This window comes from Prenolepis imparis, unplaced genomic scaffold (assembly GCF_030444845.1).
Source record: "Prenolepis imparis isolate NDT839.2.m4 unplaced genomic scaffold, iyPreImpa1.0 SCAF_8, whole genome shotgun sequence".
NCBI lineage: Eukaryota > Metazoa > Arthropoda > Insecta > Hymenoptera > Formicidae > Prenolepis > Prenolepis imparis.
In genome coordinates this window covers 16,636,454-16,653,568 of record NW_028141166.1, presented here as the reverse complement: position 1 = coordinate 16,653,568, position 17,115 = coordinate 16,636,454, and the positions used below count along the sequence as shown (strand labels likewise).

General features: G+C 30.0%; 2 protein-coding genes across 3 annotated transcripts; one reads left to right on the top strand and one right to left on the bottom strand.

Moving 5' to 3' along the window:
- Positions 1-671: 671 nt before the first annotated feature.
- LOC145939503 (uncharacterized) lies at positions 672-9,783 on the bottom strand. Its single transcript, XM_083043836.1, has 10 exons — positions 9,439-9,783; positions 5,044-5,331; positions 4,553-4,760; positions 4,240-4,409; positions 3,901-4,090; positions 3,517-3,671; positions 3,076-3,259; positions 2,393-2,718; positions 1,455-1,650; positions 672-1,179 (listed from the first exon to the last, which is right to left on the bottom strand). The coding sequence occupies exons 2-10, from the start codon at positions 5,272-5,274 to the stop codon at positions 1,094-1,096; spliced, it is 1,746 nt and encodes a 581-aa protein (XP_082899962.1). The 5' UTR covers positions 5,275-5,331; positions 9,439-9,783; the 3' UTR covers positions 672-1,093.
- A 3,374-nt stretch (positions 9,784-13,157) lies between these two features.
- Positions 13,158-17,061, top strand: LOC145939937 (uncharacterized). 2 transcript variants are annotated; one of them, XM_083044581.1, is made up of 8 exons: positions 13,158-13,367; positions 13,983-14,090; positions 14,332-14,541; positions 14,825-15,367; positions 15,676-15,745; positions 15,838-16,000; positions 16,546-16,776; positions 16,838-17,061. In XM_083044581.1, exons 1-8 carry the CDS (start codon positions 13,341-13,343, stop codon positions 16,881-16,883), a joined length of 1,398 nt encoding a protein of 465 aa, XP_082900707.1. In that variant the 5' UTR covers positions 13,158-13,340; the 3' UTR covers positions 16,884-17,061. The 2 variants fall into 2 exon arrangements, with proteins under 2 accessions (XP_082900707.1, XP_082900708.1); XM_083044582.1 differs by having other exon boundaries at positions 13,159-13,367; positions 16,856-17,061.
- The last annotated feature ends 54 nt before the right edge of the window (positions 17,062-17,115 follow it).

Here is a 17,115-nt window from a genome sequence, read left to right as displayed (position 1 = left end):
AAAATAAAGATTCATAAAATTGAAAGTTTATTGCGACAGATATCTTTCTGTGGTACAAAATATTCTATACGACCAAATTGTCTTATTAAGAAAATAGATATATAGATAATAAAATTGACAAATTTTTATATATAGGTATAGAAATATCTTGTTGCAATCAGATCAAATAATAATAACGTAATTTAAGATAAAATAGTTTAATAAAAGTTCGAGATATGGATATGTTCCAATTTTATTACACACACACACAAAGCATCTTTTGCATTAATGATTTGAATGACATTGCGATTAATATATTTGCTGTCATGTGATGTTCTTAAATCATATCAGAATGATGTTAATTGAGGAAGAGAAACACATGGATTTATAAAAATGCTGTTTTATTTTCAAAAATAAAGTAATATATAAATTACAAATATAAATTCAAGATATTATAATTTCCAAAAGCCTAATCTGACATATACACGCATAAGCGATAGATAATAATTTTTATAAAACTCACTCTTTTTATCCCTCTCTTTATATGTATATTTTATCAAAATAATAACAACAATAGCTAAATTAAAACCTGTATTAAAAAATATATTAGTTTTTTTTATTATAAAAATATAATATTTATGTATTATATATATATTAATTCATAAAAATATATTATTTTATAATATTATATATTTTTTACGTACAAAATGATGCAAAACAATCCAGAATAATCTTTCCAGATTTAAGCATATTAATATATAATACAATTTTTAGATAACTTTAAACATTTGCACTATTTTTGAAATTAATTAAAGAATTTTATTTTTTTTTCTTCATAGATTCACAGATTCATATATATTATGTTTGATATCTGGTTTCAAGATTCTATAGATTGAAATATACTAATATTTGTTTATAAGTAGATGTGTGCGTACGTTTATGTGCATTCATATTAAAACTGCATATTTTCATTAAAAATAACTATGAATTGCACATAGAATAATATAATATATATAATAAAATTACATCCTCATTTATACATATTATTTTACACGAAATTTTTTATATTATTGATTTCATTCTACAAAAATTTTTTATCAAGAACCATTTTAATTTAAGACTGATACTCGCTCTTCAATTTCGATCTTAGAATTTTTCCAGAAGCATTCTTTGGTATCTCGTTAACAAATGTAACTCCACCTGAAAAAAAACATATATGCAATCCCTAAATATTTTCATTAAAGTTTTTAATTGTCTTGTCCTCTAGATTTATATAAATTTTTATTATTAGATCTAATTATATTATGTAACAATTAAAGATTTTTCTTCTGGTATTTGCTCAATTTTTTGGACATTCAGATAATAACTGTTCTACAAATCGTAATATTTTATCAATTTATTATATATAGTAATTAAATGTTACAAGGTAATTAAAAATTCCACGATTCCACTAACAGTTGCAAATTGAGTTATACCTTCAAGTTCTTTGTAGTCGGAGACTTTTCCTTTTACAAAGTTTTTAATATCGTTTTCCGTAGGTTTTTTACCCTTACTCGCCACTATGAACGCTTTCGGTACCTCGCCACTCCTCGGGTGCGGAATTCCAATCACTGCTGCTTCATCTACATCTGGATGTGTTCGCAGTAAAGCTTCCAATTCTGCTGGCGGTACCTTCAACCAGTGGAAAAATAACATTTTTAATTAGACCAAAGAAATAAGCATTTCAAACGCCGAGAAATGAAATATCATCAGACTATAAAACTTCGGACTTATTACGTAACTCCGATGTGTGTGTGTGTATACATATATGTACATATATAACTTTGGACTTATGTAATCAGTCCGAAGTTCTAGCTTGATAATATCCCGTGCGTTTAAAGTGCTTATTTCTTTATACAGGGTGTCCCAGGAGAAAAAGTCACTACTTTAGGAGGTGATAGTATCGGTCATTTTAAGCAAAAAGTTCATATAAACGAGTGTCCTATTCCGAACGATTTCCGAGATTGAAAATTTATTATAATCTGTAAAAAATACTATCTTTTTATGTATTAAAAACTTTATTTGTTAAAAGTAGGGTGCCAAGTTTACATAGGTGTAAAAAATGTGTCATTTGAACAATAAATTAGAAACAATATAATACGTAGTATCTCTTTCTTATCAGTAATTTTGCCACTGTACATTCAATAGCTCTATCTCGGAAATCGTTTAGAATAGGACACTCGTTTATGAACTTTTTTGCTTAAAATAATCGATACTATCACCTCCTAGAGTAGTGACCTTTCCTCCCGGGACATCCTGTATATCTATCCATATCTATCCATATCTATTTATCTATATCTATTTATCTATTTTATACATATATACACATATGCATAAAAAAGAGGCTCTTTTCTTGTCTTGAACAAACTCTTACCTGGAATCCCTTGACTTTAATAAGTTCTTTCAGTCTATCCGTAATAAAGAAATCATAATCTTCATCAAAGTAAGCAATGTCGCCCGTTTTCAACCATTTATCTTCGGTTAATGTTGCCTTCGTTGCGGCTTCATCATTTAGATATCCTTTCATAACGTGAGGTCCCTTAACCCATAATTCGCCTGTTTCGCCAGGAGTGATGATATCCTGCTTAGTCTCTATATTCACTAAGCGTGCTTGGGTACCGTCTATGGTTTTTCCAATGCTAGAAAATTTCTGTCCATTTTCAACAAATGTCGCCGATGAAGTTTCTGTCAATCCGTAACCTTGAAAAATTACCGCAATTCTTTTAAATTGATCAGTATTACGATCCTGACTGATATAAGCAATATAGTTTAGTTATAAACATAGCAATACAAACATTGGATTTCATTAAGAATTAAACCTATACTCATTCATTTATAATTCTCATTTGTCATAAAATATTTGTTCTGAAAACAATTCAAAACTTACTGCCTTTCTTTTCTTGATATTTCTACTCTCGCCGAAAAAATACTCGAGTCTCTATAAAGCTCGCGCGAGTTAAAATACGACCTCGAAATTGGATTCACGAAACAATAAACGTCACGAATCGAGAATTTCACATTGCCTAATCAATTTCTTTATGATGAATATATACTCACCTTGACGAAACCTTACAGTAATGGAGTCAATGTGGAATTTGTTAAATAATTTATCGACGTCCGTTTTGGCGAGAGGCGCGGCACCACTTACTATTGAGTGAATATGCTCAAGATGTTGTTTCTTGACGAAAGGAGAAGCTGACAGAAATAGTATAATTGGTGGTACGCAGAACAGTGAAGTCGTCTAAAAAGTGCGTTAACTGTGTTATCATGAACTTGGAGCGTTAATTCTTTCATAAACTTTTTTACATAAAAATAATTTGAGAATTTACGATTTTTTATGACAGATAGTTTAAAATAATAAAATAATAAAAATTAATTTTTATTTCGGATTTATGCATTCTTAGATCTAGCGTTTTTATCTAGCATTCTGTCAACCGAGATCTTTAATAATTTATCGAAAAATTTATTGAGCAAATTTATATTTGCAAGCGAATTCACCTTGCATTTCTCCATCACATCGAGGAATGTTTCCGGTACGAATTTTGGAATAGAAACTAGTTTTGCGCCGTAAGCAAGACGCGAAAGTACCACACCATTCATTCCGTAAATATGGAAAAATGGTAATATTAAGGGAATTCTTTCTTGATATGTACCTATAAAAACAAATAAAAAGTAAGAAATGAAAAAGTAATAAAAGTTGATGTCGATTAATCAGTTAATCACTAGCAGAGCAGAGAAACCATTTTTAAGAAATATATATATTCTACAACTATATAATATTTTAATTCGCAACTCGCATAATTTGATAAGATTAAATAAGCCGTATAATTAATGATTAATTAATCGATTTAACGATTATTTATTAAATAACATCAAAGATACTTGTAGTAGGAAGATATGAATCGCTGAAACAGGCTTGAGACATCTCGATATTAGACACCAAATTGCGATGTGTTAACATAACACCCTTTGGTAATCCAGTCGTGCCACTTGAGAATGGTAGAACTGCTATATTGTCACAAGTTGCCTTCGTACTTACAGGTGGCAATGATTTACCTCGTGTTATGAGGTCCTAAAAAATTTTGGACAAAAAATTTTTCTTTTATTCTTATTTAATGTTATCCCGTTTTTGCTTATATAATATTTAAATATTACTAATATATATATATATATATATATATATATATATACACATAAATGTAAATATATTTTAATACTGACATCAAAAGGTATCGAACCTTCTGGTACAGAACCAGCTTTATCATCAATCACGATAAAAGGTATTTCAGGTGGAAGACAAGCTCTTGTTGCAGCCAACGTTGCGGATGCAATTGAGGCTGACGTGATAACTGCTTTTGCATTGGCTTTTAACAGCTGCTTGGACATTTCGTCTGAAAATTTTTATCACGTCTACTTATAGCGTAACAATACATTTAATTTGCCCTCTTCTTTGTTTTCCGTTTTAGATATTACGTGCACATGTATCGACCTCGAATCGTAATAAAATCTAAAATAATATTGTGAAGCAACTTACTAGCGGTACAATACGGATTCATTGTAGTGACAATGAGTCCGCCTGACGAACTCCCGAGGAAACCTAAAACTGCATCCGGAAAATTAGGTGCCACCAATGCTATCACATCGCCTTCTTTGAGACCTATGTTCCGTAAACTTCTGCCAATATAATATGTCGCATCTTTGGCTTGTGCGTACGTGTATTTCTTGCCAGTAATACCACATTCCTGCGCAAAATATTATAAAATTGATATTGATATCATATTAATGCATCATGTTTGCAGCTTGTCAATAGTTTCAACAGTTGATTGCGCTTACATTTAATCATACTTTTTGTTTTTGTAAATATTTATTTATTCTTTTTTTAATTTTCCTTAATTAATTTCGTTAAAATACTCATTTAATAATTCGCTTGAAAGAAATTTTGCAATTGATTAGAATTGCTCCACGTAAATAATTATCTATTGTATACGAAATAATATATATAATCTATTAAATTATCAAAATTACCAAAGCGATATGATCAGGATAATTTGCAATGTCATTCCAAACAAATTCGTGGATTAAGATTTCCGGATAAGAAATATCATTACAAGCTACAAAAATCTTCTCGCCATTTGAGCCTGTTACAATCCTGGCTTGTAATGACGATGCACACCTTAATGTGGAATTCAGCGTTCTTATTCTAGTATCTAATACTCGGCTCAGCCTCTGGATCCCTCGGAATGCATGAGTTGCCATACTTGGACAATGACACTACAGATTTAGTGTGTCAATAGAAAATAAACAGCGTGTAATCTGCAAACGTACGCACGAGGAGCAATTACAATATATTCCAAATAAGTTTTTGAAATTCAAAAAATAAAATAAAGACAACATTAACAATTGTAATTTGCAATTCTTTAGTAAAGATAATGTTATACAAAATCTTAAGAAAAAATCCTTTAATTTTTATATTTATAAGGATTTTCTTATATACTTAGATTTAAATATTTTTATAATATAGCTACAAAGCGAGAAGTAAAATTGATACTACACTCGGCCAAAAAAAGCGGTCATTTATTATATATGATCAAAAATTAAATATTTAAAACGTTATCCTCCAATATTTAAAATTCGTTTATTTAAATTACGGTATTTTTCTAAACCATCTTGACTATTTGAATCAATAAATAGACATTGCATATTCATAAAGACAAAAACTTTACGACCTGTTTTTTTTAAACACATACATATATGGAATTTCTTATTAAATGAATAATTATATCAGACAACAATGGATTTTTTGTCATGTCATTCTATAGTTACGAAAGTAAAGTCTACTCGACGAAATTTTTTTTGTCTTTATTACATAAATAAAAGAAAAAAAAATAAACAAGAAACTATAATTATTTACGAATTAAATTGTTGCTAAATAATATTAAACATATATATATAAATATGAAAAATTTTTCTTTTTTTCCTTTATAATATGTGTACAAATAACATTGCATGAAAAAGAGGAATATTCTTCTGTCTTCCATTTTTAAATGAAAACGCATCATATAAAAGAAAGATCTCAAATTGTCTTGCACAAATTCTAATACATTCTAATACATTCTAATACATTAAAATATGTCAAAATAAGATTTTCTTGCAATTGTCAATAGTCTTAGGAAGAAAGAGAGAAAGTAACATATAATTGAATTATTAAAACATAATTGTATATAAAAAATTGATTGTTTACTGCTCTTTAGATCGTTAGAGAAAATAATATATTATATTTGATAATTATTTCCAAATTATGCAAATTATTAAAATATTTTCAATCTGCAATAGTTAGAATTTGTATCCAATTGTTTTAATATAAAGACTTTTTATGAAATATGATAAGAATGTATGTTAATATTATTGACTCATATGTTATTGTTAATGACTATTATATGTAGTAATAATTGTGTTATTGTACAATGATCATTTTCTACAATAGAACGAGCATGTTTTACAAACTTATATGACAGATTTTGTCGTGGCCGTTTTAAAATCAAGTTAGTATTTGTACCAAACGATATATAGATATCGATGTCACGGTCATATCCGGCATTGCTAAGTGGATTGTCACGAGTAGGGCAATGATTGCAAGTATGCTAACTCAGATTGAGAAGAGTATTAACTCTCACGGAAAGTAATTAAAGCGCAAACAGCATGCAAACAAATCTTTTAAACGACTACTCGATACAAAAGACGTTTAAAGTTCAAAAACTACTATTAATTATATTTTATTGGATGATTGCAAAAGTTCGTGCCCGATTTGAAGTTATTACCACCATCCATGCAAATCGGGCACGAACTTTTGCAATCATCCAATATATCATTGTTTTATCATTGTTCAAATTTAAACTACTGACGTGTTATTTTTATCGACGCAGATAGCCAAATCTTTTTAAAAATATAAGTAATAACAATTTTCTAAAAAAAATAAATAAATAAATAAATAAAATCATGTCAACATGAGCAAAAAAATTATTTGCATTTTTTTTAGTGTCTATATGTACGATTATTTTATTATGGTTATTTAAATATATATAGAATTAAACACACATATATGCCTAAAAGAAATATTTGTAATATATTTACTTATTATTACTTAAACATTAGCAAATGTATATAACTATCCTATTGGCTTTCTGATATTCATTTATTGCTTAAAATATTTTTTTTTATTAAATGGTAGCATAAATTTAAGTAATTATTATTAGTAATGATACACATAGTATTAAAATAATGTTTAAGATATGTTAGTAATAATATTATTGAATATAATCCGTTCCATAATCGTTTTTTTAGTAGAACCGAAACCGTAAACCGTATTGAAATTCTATTAAATTTATAACACCGAAACCATAATCAGACCGTTAAATTATTTTCTGTTTACAGTTCTTTTAGATATTTTTTTCTATTTTTACGCAATAGACAGAAATGTCATGATAGCATCCTTGAAGTGCAGTACAATTAAAAATAAATTATTTTTTTAATGTTCTGAAATACATGTATTATCCCAATAACGATAGCTGTAAGGATAGTATGTTTTCTGTTATATATATTATATACACTCGTCAAAAAAATTATCGCAACACGTAATTAATATCAAAATTTAGCATAAATTCAAATAAGCGTATCTCCGCGAAAAATTGTCGTATTTCAAAAATTTATTATTTTGTTTTAAAAGGTAAAGTCTCTACTTTAAGGAACTTTCGTTCGATTTTGATTTTATTCTCTCCCCCTTTCTTCATCCCTTTAAAAGGAGGGACGTGTTTTTTTTTCAAAAAATTGTATAGTTTGACGAACTCTACGGAGTGTACTAAATTTTTTTCGCAAATATCATCATAACATCGTAAAATATGGACTTTTCTCTACAAATTTTAAACAAAATTGAATACCGTACGATTTTTTTTCGCGAAGTTACCAGCAACTTCCCCGTAGTGCCCATCGGATAATGCTAATGTTGGCGGTAATTGAATACATAGGCAAAAATGCATAGGTAATTTTGATATGCTGTAACTTTGCGAAAAAAAATCGTACAGTATTCAATTTTTTTTTTAATTTGTAGAAAAAAGTCCATATTTTACGATAGTTATGATGATATTTGCGAAAAAAATTTAGTACACTCCGTAGAGTTCGTCAAATTATGCAATTTTTTGAAAAAAAAACACGTCCCTCCTTTTAAAGAAATGGAGAAAGGGGGAGAGAATAAAATCAAAATCGAACGAAAGTTCCTTAAAATAGAGACTTTACCCTTTAAAACAAAAAAAAAATTTTTGAAATACGACAATTTTTCGCAGAGATACGCTTATTTGAATTTATGCTAAATTTTGATATTAATTACGTATTGCGATAATTTTTTTGACGAGTATATATATATATATATATTTTCATGTATAATATGAAGTGTTATTTATATGTCATAAAAATTAATAATAATTTTTTAAAGTAATATAATTTAGAAATTAATTTAATTAGAAAAACGAAAAATAAAAATTTTAAAAACCGGAATCGTAACCGAAAAAATCGTAATTTAAACGATTTCGGTTTCCTTTATTTATCAAAAAACCGAAACTGAAATCGGAACAGTTTTTAAATATTTTATTTAACCGAAACCGAACCCTTATTTTGTTTCGGTCCGGATCCCTAATCCGAATATAAATACAAATTTTGAATTGAATAATGCTCAAATAACTGATATTATTTTTTTAATGATGACATAAATTTGATTATGCAACATAATACGCACTTTTTTAACGATGACATAAATTTGATTATGCACATCATAATTAATTACACAATAAGAAAATTTTCACAGTCATAGGATTATTAAATCAATTTTGAAAACATTTATTGTATATGTAAAACAATTGCCTAATATCAAATTAATACATAATAATTTTTGGAAACATATGTTATGATTGCGAGTTGTTTTAAAAAAAAACTAGAAGTTTATAGAATATATTACGTTTCTTTTCACTTATTAAAACTATAAATTTATCTTTATGAATTCTCTATATTTGATTCAAATATATAAATGATTATATATATTATAAAACATACTATAAAGATTATATATTCTATATTGTTATACTTATTGTTGTACTTATTATTGGCGCGAAATATTAATGCGTGTCCCTCTCTTCATGTCTAAATATAAAATACTTAGAGTAGATGCATATATGTAATTATCGCAAAATTATCTCTATTGCGCGTAAATAACGTAACAATAGTGCATTCAATAAATCTATTTTTAAAACTTTCACTTTCTTTTTAAAACTTGTTTTTATCTCAATTCGCGCTGTAATTTGGCGCATACATTCCATAAAATAATTGTAATTACATTTTCAAAAATTTAATTTTTATTATTTAAATTATTCTTACATTATTTTCCGTCTCTCTCTCTCTTTCTCTCTCTTTCTATGCGTTGTAGATTGTACAGATCTATGATTTATGTTTAGTCATCGATGTCAAAACACTATCTCAGTGATACGTTAGTACACTATATAATCGACAGAAATACAATTGCCGTAGGATATGTCGGAGCGCTGCAACGAGATTAGCACTTTTGCATATATGCAAGATTCTGGCGCAAAAAACAACTCGCGATTTTTCTGATGCGAGAAAACTCGCTCTCGAACTCAGTTCGCTACAGCCGCCGATGTAGCACTGATGACTGTGCGTGACCGTTTTCACTGGCGAACTGCTGAGTTCTCCAACAAACCGTTTAACTTCAAGCAACGAGATATCGCTTAGATCCCCCACCATCGACATTCTTATGTCAGGAATGAGCATAAAAAATGTAAATAAAAAAACAAAAGAAAACTGGAGAAAACATCATCGGTTAACAACAGTTATCGCGTTCTATTACAAATTTAACATAATTAATATGAATATTAGATTAAAATTAAGAATTTTCAATAGTATATACTGCAATTCTTATTTGCTATTCTCTTCTGATATCTCTTATTTCGAGAGACTTATCTTTTAATAGCTTTATTAATTGATATCACGCAGAATGATTAGTTAAATTAGATATGACAAACAAGTTGATGTGACGAAGAAATTTTAAAATTGCAGGGAAAAATATTTTATGAAAAAACTAGAAAAATCAAATATTAAAAAATGTTTCAAAAACTTTCATGGAGAAAAAAGAGTCTTTTCTTAATAATAAAATGTTCTGAAAAAGTTTTCATAAAAAAAATGTATTATTGTGCAATAAATAAACGTAAAATAACAATCTTGAAATAAAAATAAAACTTTATATAAACATAATAAACATATAAAAATGAATTTTGAATTATATATATAGTTCTTAAGTGCGCATTAAAAGTTCCGCTACAGACAGAAAAAATAGGAAAATTTGTGACATTTCAAAAGAGAAATATATGATAAAGAAAATATTATTTCATTTTTGAAGTTAATTTTCCATTCTTCTTTCCATCTAAGATACAATTAATTTAATAGGAATTGAGATAGACAAGAAAATATGTATATATATAAATATAAATAAATATATAATAACAAACTATGAGAGAACTTTACGTAAGATCTTTTTATTAGATCTTGTTAGACAGCCTTGATTAAAACACATGGATATACAAATATTTATATACATGTTTGTATACATATATAATATCTTCGCAGCATTTACGCAATATTTACGTAAGCGATGCATATAACAAGGAAACTTTCTCATCTGCATATAAGAATTGATACTCTTGCTTATAATATAAGACACAATTTTATTATTCGTTCCTGACGATTACTGCAATTTAATTATTATCGTATAAATATATCAGTCGGCAGTCGGTAATCTACTACTGTTATTGTTTGCTTTATTATTGAAAGTGAGAGATAAGATATCACTTGTGATTTTGCACTTTTTCTAATTACTATTACATTTACATTTACAATATACTCTAGAATGGTATGTTTCTGTCACATGATGTTATATATTAATTAATTTATTAATTAATGTAGATACATTTGCATATAACAAAATAAGAAATTAGACATGTATATGCCTTATAATAAGTAAATTGCATTTTATATTCAAATTTTCTACTGCTTAATATTAAACTGAAAGAGTATATGTGTGTATATGACCTTGTTTTGAATAAAGTAACTCTTTTCGAAGACAAGATATTGCATCTTCTTGCCATCTAGCGTTACACTTGGAACAGAAAATGCATCATGCTTATCATAATTGTTTGACAATGTAATAAAACGCGATATTTTTCTTACACATAAAGCAATAATAATTTAGAAGCTTTCAGATATTCTAAATTATTCTATTTTGTTTATTGCTTTTTTATTTTCTATGCTATGCGTAATCTTTTTAGTTTGTAATTGCATTTTTTTTTCTTTGACTTTCGGTTTTACCAATTTCTGTTAGCCTCTATAATATACGACTTTGGCTTGTTACCTGATTTAATTTATTTTGGGACTAGTTTTTCTTAGAGTTAGATTGCCTCATCCTTTTCAGAGGCACCGGTTGGCACTTTTTCTACCTGTTACCTGTATTGCTTTGGCACTTTTAGATTGAAAAACTATTGGTGAAAGGATGATTTTGGATTAACTTGTCCTTCTACCTGACAAAACCTTGGAGGAATTCAACTCGCGATAAAATCGTTATTTCTTTTCTTTTTTTCAAGCTAATATTTTTCCCATTTTTATTTCAAATTCTGTTCTTTTTATAACTCACTCTACATGTACATTTCTTTTTGTTAACTATTCAAATTTTATCATAATGTTGTAATTATTCACCATAATTTCGTAACTATCAAATATTTTATTTTGTTTCATCATTAAAGACAAAATAAAAATGTACACATTTTATCATATCTGAAATATCTTTTGACTTATTATAAGATTATTCAATCCTGTTATTTAAGCTTTTACGAGGTATTATCCAAAAATATCCAAACTGGTTCTGTAATATATGTAATAGGGATTCGACCTTCAAAATATTATCTGACATTTTTCCTTTAGCATAAAGAACGATCTGAAACCGTTAATTTATTAATTCAACAATTAGTTAAATTAATAATTAGTTAGTTAAACACGGAATAAATTTGAATCGAGACGATTCAAGATTCAAGCGAATATGTTTCTAAACAATGGCAGAACCGCTGACATAAGTGTATAGATACGCAAAAAGAGTACTTTGAAGGAGATTAGATGTTTGTATTAAACCAATAAAGTTTGTTAATAACAGAATTAGTTTGGGTATTTTTTGATCACACCTCGTATTAGCTCATTCGCTTAAATAAAGTTTAATTTGCAATAAAGTGCACCGAATAATCCAAAATAATTATGCGAAATAATTACTACAGATTTTACTGCATAAAATAACATAATTCTTTATATTTCTTTATAAAATCGCTAATTTTACTATTCCTACACGATAGTCAATTTGAGCTTGCGGAAACGTTAATGCGCCGACGCATCTTCATCGATGCCGACGCCGACGCCGATGACGCTTGCCAAGGCAGGATCGTCTCACGAAAAATGTCATTCAGTATCGAAAAATTAAAATAAAATATAAAATTTATTTCTAGAGAAAGAGAGAGAGAGAAATTAATATAGTATATATTTATATTAATTTTATACTATACTAAAATTATAAAATTATATAAACTTAGTAGTAACAAAACAACGGAAATTTCAAAAAATTATATATTTATACTTTATTATGCTTATACAATGTGCTATTTTTTCGCATTTAACATTTAAATAATTTTTAAATTTAAATTCAGAAAAAGTATTATCATAAAGTTTGCACGAGAAATCATTAATACAAAAATTGTATGCAATGCAAAAACATCAATTAAAATCAGAAAAATAAAGACAGAAATGTAAATAGGTATGTCGTGCGCAATATTTTTATAAATTATTAATATTTTTATAATCCTATGAATAATATATTATTTTAAATATGTGTAAATACAATACATAAATATGCAATATGTAAAAATTGTGATATTCATAATATGTTAACTTTTATGATACATATGCAGCAAGTTTTATTCTTATACCTACTTATCTATCTCCCTAAAGCAACAAACACCAGCAATGCGACACCCCTGCATACGCTTGAAACCTGCGCCCAAGGGTGACCGCCATGTCGACGTGTACCCTGCAGTTCTCCCCCGTTTCAACCCATGTACACCCTCGGCTGGCGACTATTCGCATAAAGAAACGATCTTTGTGAGGAAACTGGACAGTCTCGAAACAGTAATCGTCGCACCGGATCACTCTTGCACGCAGCATTTGGGATATGAATGAAGACCCAACCCTTTCACCTCGAGGTAAATACAACATTTTCTTACATGTTCTAGCGTTGCTCGTATCCATTTGATATCGCTCTAGACACATCGAGCGAATTCGAAATCGTTTCACGAAAGAACGAAGGTCATAGCTTTTGTATACAACAGAATAACACACGTTTTCTCGCGTCATGATTAGACACAGTTGATTAAATGTTAATGTATACGAGCGAGTGATGACGTATTTATCGATTGCATATTATTTATGCATGTGTGCTTGAAAGAGAATACTCTCCTGTTCTATATTGTTAGGGAGTATATAAGGTTGATACATTTCGTGGTGCGTATATACTTCTAACTTTTAGCATTTATAATCGATCGTATAATGTACGACTCTAATTAAAATATCATGCATGTGTATGAAGGAATTACCGCATAATATTAAAAGAAACTACTAATAAATTAATTATTATGCCGTTTATAAATATGCAAATATAAATTACAAGAAACTCGCTCTTCGAACCAATCATTTATCGTGATACGACAGGTAATCGATGATTTGCAACTTTTTTGCAATCTTTGGAGAAAAAAAATGTTTTCTTATTTTTTATATAATATCGAAGAAACATATGATTAAATACATACTATTACTGATAGGTTCTGGCAGTGCTGCTTCTATCTGTTATTCCATGGCCTGGTCCCAGCGTCTTTAAAATATCATGCCCCCGCGATCGAGCGTCCGTAGTGAGAAGGATAGTTCACAAGGTAAGAACGAATCTGTTGATTGAAATTATCTAATTAATCAATTAAGCTATTTATAATATTTTTCAAATAATAATTTAATGCAAAAATTATGGCTTATTTGGAGAATTAAATATTAACATAGATCGGTTTCCATTTATTTTCTGAAAATTGAAAATATAATTTCAATAATAATTTATGAAATCACAAGTTTTAAGTATAAAGATAATGAGGAGAAACGATCTGAGGTACGTTAAAATTTCAGAGATGGATGCCAATACTGAAGAAGTATCAGGTAGAATTGCCACTGGAATGTCCATTTCACGAAAGTCGAGATATCTTTCGACCGCAACAAAAGGCAAAGCATCAACACAGACCCTCGCAATGGACCTGCGGCCTCTGCGGCAAGTCCTTCTATGCCGAAAAACACTTGGACGTCCATTTCGATAACAGACACAAAAGCAATGTTAATACGGTAAGCGTTAAAAAAAAATATGTAAAAATATAAACAGTCATTATGTTTACCATACAAAAATTATTAATAATCTAATTTCTAGAAAGCATAATATACATGATTATATAATTTCTTCGTAGAGTTTTAACTCTTGTTTTAAATTAAAAATAATTTCGTAATTTTCCTTATTGTTAGCCTTTATCTTGGCAGATTAAATCTTCAATTACTAACGAGCCAAAAATTTCGATCAGAAATATGTTGGAATTCAAAGCGGATGTGTATGCAAGACGTGTGCATCTTTCAGGCTGAAGATGCGGTATGCCTCGCGGATTATTGCGACATCATGCGCTGCGATGTGCTGGGCAACCGCGACTTCGAGAACCTGGTGGACGACGACGGCAGCCACCTGAATACCGATATCCAAGTGTGGCGCGAAAATACCGAACAGCAGCAACAGCAGCGTGGCGTTTCCATCGTGCCATGCGAATCGCGTGGCCTCGCCAGGATGTATCCCGCGGGCAAGTCCTGCACCATCGCTGGCGGTGGTGCGGTGACGAATCTGCAACGTTATTGTCATCGCGATGACGGCGGCGACATGCACAATCACAGACTGGCGAGATCGTCCTATCATAACGAGATCGCCGGGTCGGACAACAAGAGCAATGGTTGTGACGGCGAGGAGGACGAAGACGAGGATGACGAAGAGGACGCGGAAGACGAGGAAGACCTGGTGGAGGCAGCACTACCTGCTGTGGACAAAAAACAGAAACGACGAAGGCTGCATCTGAGAAAGATCAAGTCTCACTGCAAGCCGGAGGAGCTGCAAAAGCTGAAGACCCAGTGCGAAGTGAGCATTATACTTATTATAGCTTATTATTTTATCAAAAATATATGTAGTATCATTTTATCAAAAAAAATATAATAATCTGGCGCTAATAAGAGTTTGCACACTCTCTCTTGACTGTTGATATCCGTTTATAATATTAAAAATCAAATAATTTAGTTCAACATAATCAACACAATCAAATCGACATTGAAACTATGATTTAATGATAATATATGCAATCTTTAATTAAGTTTAATATTATAAAACAGACACACCTATCTATAAATGTCAATAATATAATGATACATTTATCGCACGATTGCCAACAGATACTTGTGCGCGATTGCATCGCCGGATTGCTTACCAATCTTTCTGTGCGGGATTTCCAGGAGATCGAAGGTACGTATTAATTAATTATACATACGAAAACACACGGCTGATGATGCGGCTGTTGATATTTGCTGATTATCGGTCATCATTTGTGTTGATAGGGGAGCTAAATCGCGCGATCTGCTGGTATCTCAGTTGTGACAGATACTGGGAGGACACGAAGAGGCCGCAACGTCACACACCCTGGTACCTGCTGACCATTTTCATGTTGGTTCTGTTCTCGTCCATCTACGCGTGTTACTACGTCATTTGGGTCTGCTTCAAGTACGTCGTGCCGAAAATAAAATTCCTCGTTATTCCTTTCACCAGAAACTCCGGATAGATCGCTAAAATTACCTTACATCGTTAAAAGAAATTGATACGAGGTTTTAGTTAGTATAAACCTATAAAGATAAGGAGTACCTTGTTTATATCGAGTAAAAAAATTCGACTATAAATAGCTGATATCGTACTTAATAAAACGTATATAACATATTAAACGCGCAAATTTTTTTAAAGTAATTCTCTGTATACAGTGTTATATCATTTTATATACAATGCACATTATTGTTGTACAATAAATAAATAGTAAATAAGCGATTAAAAAAAGCTATGTTAAAAAATATTTTTAAGTATGTAATAATTCTCAAATGTGGAAAAGAATCTACTCTTTCTTTTTTTGCTGTGGAAACTTCTAAATAATTTGGAATAAAAATAATCATGTTAACTATAGTCTTATCATTAGAACACTCCATGTATATTTCACGTCATTTATTTACCTTATTTTAATATAAAAAAAAAACTGATTTTCTTCTACTTTCTCATTGTAGCACCGCGGACGAAGGCAGACTGGATGGTACCGGAAGCATGGATTACAACGGGAGCACGGATCGCTCGAGTACTTCCCCGTTGCACGATCCAAATATTCACGGCGAGGGCAGATTGGAAAGACGGAAGGGCGATCACGGGGACGAGAATTTACCCCTGTCGAGCGAGAACATGCCCGATCATTATATCTATGTCTCTTATCCGCCCGAGCTGAAGCGGCGACTACTGGAGAGGTAAATCGACTCGCGCACGAAAGCGTACACGCGAAACATTACGCGTTGCAATCGCATACAGTGATTCTCCTGCTTACAGCTGCTACAACAGGACCACTCGTCTGTAAATCGACTTGATGGGTGGGAGGGACATACCTGAAAACGCGACGGCAAGATCTTATCCCGGTCTTATCTGCCCAAAAAATTCGAAGGCACTCGAGATTAATTCTTCTCATTCTTCATCTTTCTCGTTATTCTTCGTGTTTTGTATACCGAATGTGAATAAACTGCATCGTGGACACGACACATCGATCGTGACGCTCTCTTGCCTTTATTTCTCTTTCATTTATATTAATTATT